We start from the raw sequence: 6,778 nt of genomic DNA on the forward strand, positions 1-6,778 counted from the left end.
CTTTCTTTAGCAATAACACAGACCCAGGTGTTTTGTTTTAACAAGAGATAACTAAGCTCCCCAGACTCAAATATACTAGTTTCAATTTTGTTGCATACTCACTTAAAAATATTTTGGGGTGAGTTATCAAAATGTGAAAATTATCTAAGGTAAAAAGCCCACTGGCACATAATAATCTATCAGGACATGTAACTGATCAGAGCATTGTGTAAAGCTGCTACCTTGTCCTGCATCCTAGGAAAGGTGTAAGAGAGTACTTTTTACCTTGTTGAAGGCTGCTGTGGAGACAGTTGACAAAGGTTGCTAATATGGTCGCTACATTCATCACTTGCCAGCACTGGGCCAGACCAAGAGTAAAGAGTTCATTCCAGTAAGCTTTCACCAGTAATATGCTGTTTTCTTGCCTATTAAAAGCAAACACAAAGCATAAATGAGTAGCTACTGAAGCAAAATTTATAAATCTCATCTACGCACTTAAGACCAGATTGGCATGGTTTCAGTAATTCCATTCGGTAGAGCTGCCAGCAACTGAGGATGTGCGCTCAGGAAGTTAATACTATCAAATTCATTATTAACCAGCTGGCTTCTAAGAAGAACTCCAAGTAACATTTAAAACAACAAAGGTTGAGGCTTTGCATTCTCATTTCATGGTAACAGTTCAAATAAAGACTTTTAAGAAATAAAAGCATGCACTAAAAATTCTTTTGCTTTGAAGTATTTTTTAAAAAAGGAACTGTTAGGATTATTTGGCAGTAGGAATTTTTTTTGGGGGGGGTGCTGGCTCAGGATGCCTTCAGGGCAGGTCTGGTATGGCTTGAGCATCTGGGGATCGAACCACAGCAACCTGAGACTGACTGCTCTGTTTAAATAGTCACTTAAACAACTGAGCTAATGGGCAGGCCCCCATATTTGGCAGTAGGTAAGCAATCAATATAATGAGAAAACTGGTTCATGCTACATTTCAGGCAATTTTTTTTTTTTTTTACTGTAATTAACAAGAGATAAAAAAAAGTCCGAAAACCCTTTGTTGCATTTCTGAATAATAAATATTCAGCAGCATAACAGAACAGAAAAATAAGCTTTCCGACTCTCAGGCTGATAACTACATAAAACACAAGAAACTAAATAACCTCTATCTTGCTTAACATTACTGAGAGTGGAACCTTTCCATTTGTTTGCTTTTTTCTTGAGACAGGGCATCATTATGTAGCCCAGGCTGGCGTTGAACTCACAGTGATCTTGGTGCCTCAGCTTCGAGGGTTGAGATTACAGGCATGTGCCCCTATGTGTGGCTGCAACAAGAGGACTCAAAGGAGTACAGAGCAGAAGCAGTTCCCAGAACGTCAAAGGGTGTGGGTGGTGGAGGACGAAGAGAGGGTGTTTCACGGGTGTCAGGGTACAGCTGGAGAGAAGTAACTTCTCCTGTTTTCCAGCAACATAGGGGGTAGTACAGCTAATAAAAGGGGTCTCCAGGACAAAGAAATGTTATGTGTCTGAGGGCACAGATAGGCCAGCTAGCTGTATCTGATCATTACACACTATATGCATCCTGTCAGTATATGCAATCATTACAAATCAACTTCAATAAAAATATATTGAGCTGAGTATATTGATGCATGCCTGTAATTCTAGCCCTCGGGAAGCTGAGTCAAGAGGATCACTGCAAGTGGGAGGCCAACCTGGGTTACTTACACTGAATCACATGGTTTGACTCTGTCTCAAAACAACTGAAAAAAATTACCCAAACATGCCATGCCGTGTGACAGACACTCTCTGAGGTGCTGGTGAATCAACAGTAATGACAGAGATTAAGTCTGTTTCATGAAAAAGAAAAACTTATCAACTGTATGCACATAATTATATGTAAATTTCAAATAAAAAAAATTCAACACTGCTATACAGTGGGAGGTAAGAAAATAGGGAGAGGACAGGGATATAGCTCAGTGGCACAGCACCTGCCTGGCAAGTGCAAGGTTCTGAGTTTGACTCCTAGTGCCAAAAAACTAAAAAAGAAAACAGGGACATTCCAATGAGGTGGTCGGAGACAGCATGAGGAGAGGCCACAAGGCAGTGACGTTTGAGTCATCTGAGTGAAGGAAGATGGATCTGCTTGCTACACAGACCAAGACCTGATGGAAGGCTAAGCTGCCCTTACACACTTCTGCACAGCCACAGTGACTGGCACAGTGAAGGAACTCAGCTATGTCTTCTGACGTGGGGAGACACAGCAGCAGAAGACAGTGCACACAGGACCAGGCAGTCAGGCCTCAGCCACATGTTTAAATAACAAGTAAGGTTTCTTCCCTTTCTCAAAAGACTTAACTGCTCAGAACATCCTGACAGGAAATATGCACATCCTGATGAATGCTACTTAATTTTTCTTCCCCCCGCCCTCCAGCACTAGGGAACGAACCCAGGGTTTTCACAATGAACTACCCCCAACCCTTTCTGTACATTTTTTAGTAATTTTGAGATAGGGTCTCAAAACTTAGCTAAGTCACTGAATTACCCAGGCAAGGCTCAAACTTGTAATCTTCCTGCACCGGCCTCCCAGAGGGCTGATGTACAACATCACAGCTGGCCAGTTTGGTTTTTTTTTCTACTTGATATACCTTTAAAATTGGAGTAATCAATGTGTTTAACAAAAATCATTCAGTTAGAATCCTAACCTTGGGGCCTGGGAGGTGGCTCTGTGGAATAAGCGCTTCCCTGGTAAGCGCAATAGCCTGAGTTCAATCCCTGGTTCCGCAAAAAAAAAAAAAAAAAGAATCCTAACCTTTACAATGTTACATTTTATTAAAGAATAGGATATACCGCATACAAAGGCTAGCATAACATTCCCAATTTAAAAGTGCCAAAGTGCTGGACATAGTGGGGCATGCCTGTAATCCCAGCACTCAGGAGGCAGAGGCAGGAGAATCATTGAGTTCAAGACCCACCTAGGCTATAAAGAAAGTGAGCTCAAGGCCAGCCTGAAATGCATAGTGAGACCTTGTCTAAAATAAAATAAAATAAGTGACAAAGTAACTTTTCTCATTTAGAATTACTCAGGTGAGATTTTAACTTCAAGCTGAACTCCTTTGAGAAGTGTTACTTTCCACAACAAACGGGAGGAGATGGCTCAGTAGAATAAGTGCTTGCCTGGCAAGCACAGGGTCCTGAGTTCAATCCTCAGTACTGCAAAAACAAACAAACAAAAAAACAAACTGGGGTATTAAACTTGAAAAGTAAAGCTGAAAGTACAAAGAAAACCAGGATTTTTAAATCACTGTATAGAAAATAGTTAAACACTTTAAACTCAGGGAAACAAAAAGAAAATAAAAGTAACAGGCCATCAAATTTATCAGAGAAGCTGGATAAAGTCCACAGGGAAGGAGGTGTGAGGCACTAGGCACACTCTTTCCTAGGTGGCATGACCGGCCAACAAATGTCCGGGGACAATGAGGTAGTACCTAGAAACAGTAAAAGCACAACCAGGTTGGCCTGCGGGTCCCTTTGTAAGAAACCAACCTGATGGAAAGGACTGAAGTAGACAAAAGTTTTGTGCACTGTAGCACTGGCAATAACCCCCATATCATAAGGCACAGGTAAATAAATTATAATAAACCCGTAAGACGGAACAGTGGGGAACCACTATGGAAATATGAAAGGCCACAGAGGGCGTGGCGGTGCCCAGCTCTCACGCACTGAGACAGGGGAAGTGCAAGTCCAAGCCCAGCCTGGGCGGCTTAATGGATTTTTAAATCACCATATAGAAAATAGTTAAACACTTTAAACTCAGAGTCATGAGTAAGGTCTTGGGAATAGTATAAAATAATGGGCTTAACTTTTTCCATTGTCTCACTTCTTCATATCCTAGTTCAGTGATGGTAAGTGCCCAAACTAATAACCATTTATTTATTACAAAGTGCCAACACTGCAATTAAACCTGAATACCGAGGTTTTAGTTTAGAAAATAACTCATACATTAACATCTTTTTACTTAAAAGAAAAATACAATACACAATACACAAGCCACAGGTTTGCTACCACTGTATTAGTTATTTTAGAGCAATCTAAATATGTTCGGCAAACTTTGATAAAACTTGGATCCCTTACAGTACACCATGTTCTATTTCACCTGATTATTCCAGAACAGAATATAGATTGTTCTTTAGTGTAAGACAAAATCTCCAAATCACAGTGGTACTTTGAAGATTTTTACATTTTTTCTCTTATGTGTGTAGGGGGTGGTTGAGGCAGGATCTCACTATATAGCTGAGGCCGGCCTTGACCTCAGGACACTCCTCCTGTCTTAGCCTTCTGAGTGCTAGGATTTTAAACATATACCACCTTCATGCACAGACAAAGTTTTACGTTTTTCATCTTTTTGAGAGATATAACCACATCAGTGGCAAAATGATACCTACTTCTAAACAACTGTAAACAAATATCAGAGCCTTTACAACACATCTGAACAGGAGATAAGAGAAGGTAGTGGGAGAAGTAACTAGACTACCACTGGCCTTTCTGCACCTGGACTGAGATGGCTGTTTCCAGAGCTGGGTACAAGCTACCCACTCCACTCACATGCCAACCAAACCAGGAAGTACCCAGACTCCCAACACACCAGAGTGATATATAGAAATAGTACTCAGCTGCTCCATGTGTCATATAAACCATACAACTTAAAGCGACAATGATACACTTTTTTCTCCTTTAATGTCATGCTCCTAAAATAAAAATTCTTACTTAACATACATTTACTACAAAGTCACATTTACATTCAAGGACTTGAAAACACTTACCCTAGGGCCTGGAAAGAAGGGATGGAAAGTGCCCAATGCATTGACAGGAACAGCAGCCTGGAGGCAGACTCCCCGATGTAGTGCACATTCAGGTACTCGGGTGTAGGAGAAGGCATGGTGAGCTAGTGTGAACAGGGATGCCAGGAAATCATTTTGTGATGTCATGCTCTAAGTTAGCAATTCTTTTAAAAAGTTACATCTTTTATTTTTTTGGCAGAACCAGGCACTGAACTCAGGGCCTTGCGCTTGCCAGGGAAGCGCTTATTCTACTGAGCCATCTCCCCAGCTCCCTTAAAAAGTTGAATGTAAACATAGCACATCAAATGAGTCTAGCCACAAAGAGGCTAGTCTTGAAATAATCAAAGTACCTGGATTTTACAGACAACTGGGCTTAGAATAAATGAGTTGATCAGTTTCTAACAGTAATATTCAAAGAAACAGAATTTCAATAAACAACAACCACGGTATTCTGGTTCATTTTTAAAAGTCCCTTCCTACTCTGCTCTGGTCTACCCATAGGTCTTTCTTCTCCCCTTCCTTTGTAACAACGGTGCACAGTAAGTGCATGGCCAGGTGCAATCGTATGTGATAAACACTCCTTTCACTGAAGTAACAGGGTTAATGAATCAAATGCTTGCAGGGCTGGAAAAGTACAGGATCAAGCGGGTTTAACAGTGCCACAATGGCAAGGGCACAACCCCAGAAGAGGGCCCAGCTGTGGCTTGAATTCTGTACAACAGGACCATGGGAATTTAGTTCAGCACTGCCACTTCTTCAATAGTTGAGAGTATAGTCTCTGCAAAATCTATTTTAAAAAAAATTGACACTGAATTGAAAGGTAATTTAAAGGGCCAGCCAAACAGCTCAGCAGATTAAAGCGCCTGCAAGCAGGTGCAGGGGCTGGGAGGGTTGATCCCCAGGCTTGCCCTGCTGGCCCTGGCCCCACCCCCAGGGGCATGCTGAGATGGCAACTGAGACTGGGTGGTGGCACGTGCCTGTAATCCCAGCTCTTGGGAGGCTATAAACAGGCAGATCACTATGAGTCCTACCTAGCAGTGAGACCCTGAACATCCTGTAGACCCTTCCTTAAAATTCAAAAAGATGAAAACAAAACAAAACAGGATGCCTGGAGAACAGCCTCTCAGGGACTTGCACTGCTGACCTCCATGAGGTTGTTTTAAATGTCCTGCTGCTTTTGCAAATAAATAACCAACATCACAATATTTCTAAACCACTTCTGAAAGTCTTACTGGACACAAGTTTTGCTGCCATAAAAACAAAATGTGGAAGAAATACTTTTCCTATTATGAAATGGCAGGAATGATCCACAGTACCAAGTGAAGCAAGGCTACAAGGGATAAGTATCCACTACCACAGAGCTAAGCCAGAGGGCGACCTGATTAGCTACCAGAGCTGGACCCTGAGCACATCCTGTGTCCTAATTGAAGACGAAAATCTGACAACATTTTGGGCACCAATATTTAACATAATTCAGGTCTTAGAGCAGTTCAGATTTGGAACATTAACCAGTAAAGCTTCTGTGAATATCCCAAAATCTGAAAAAAACTAAAATCAGAAATGCTTCCATTCCCAGGCATTTCAGACAAGAGACCCTAAACTTGTCATACTACTTCTAAATTATTCCAGAAAAATACTGTGCACATGCAGGAGGCACCCATCAAGTGTCCAGGGTTGCTCTGCTTCCCACATGAATGAAGGTGAATAGTGACAATGAGCAGAAAAGAATACTCTATGCACCTTGGAGATGTTCCAGAGTACATTCATGTGCATACACAGATATGTGCACAAAAAGGACGGAAGGAAACACTCCACACTGTTCACAGTGGTCACCTCTGAGGTGCAGCAGGTGGATGTGTATTTGGGGAATGTATACATAGCTCCCACTGGATTCTCAAAAGGTGTCTATGACACCAGAGCAAATTTTTCATCAAAATGACAGCTCTCTAGAAATTGCTAAAGAAAAAGTAAAA

The 6,778-nt window shown here is 41.5% G+C and overlaps 1 protein-coding gene across 1 annotated transcript in view; it reads right to left on the reverse strand.

Annotated features, from left to right (window-relative positions):
• The window catches only part of Nr2c1 (nuclear receptor subfamily 2 group C member 1), a 55,350-nt gene that overhangs the window by 17,169 nt on the left and 31,403 nt on the right, over positions 1-6,778 (reverse strand). Inside the window, exons 10-11 of the mRNA XM_004623795.3 lie at positions 4,788-4,909; positions 265-404 (exon numbers count right to left, since the gene is read on the reverse strand). Of these exons, the coding sequence (XP_004623852.1) occupies positions 265-404; positions 4,788-4,909 (262 nt within the window). The remainder of the gene's footprint in view (positions 1-264; positions 405-4,787; positions 4,910-6,778) is intronic.

The sequence above is a fragment of the Octodon degus genome, unplaced genomic scaffold, assembly GCF_000260255.1.
Source record: "Octodon degus isolate 3935 unplaced genomic scaffold, OctDeg1.0 scaffold00004, whole genome shotgun sequence".
Classification (NCBI taxonomy): domain Eukaryota; kingdom Metazoa; phylum Chordata; class Mammalia; order Rodentia; family Octodontidae; genus Octodon; species Octodon degus.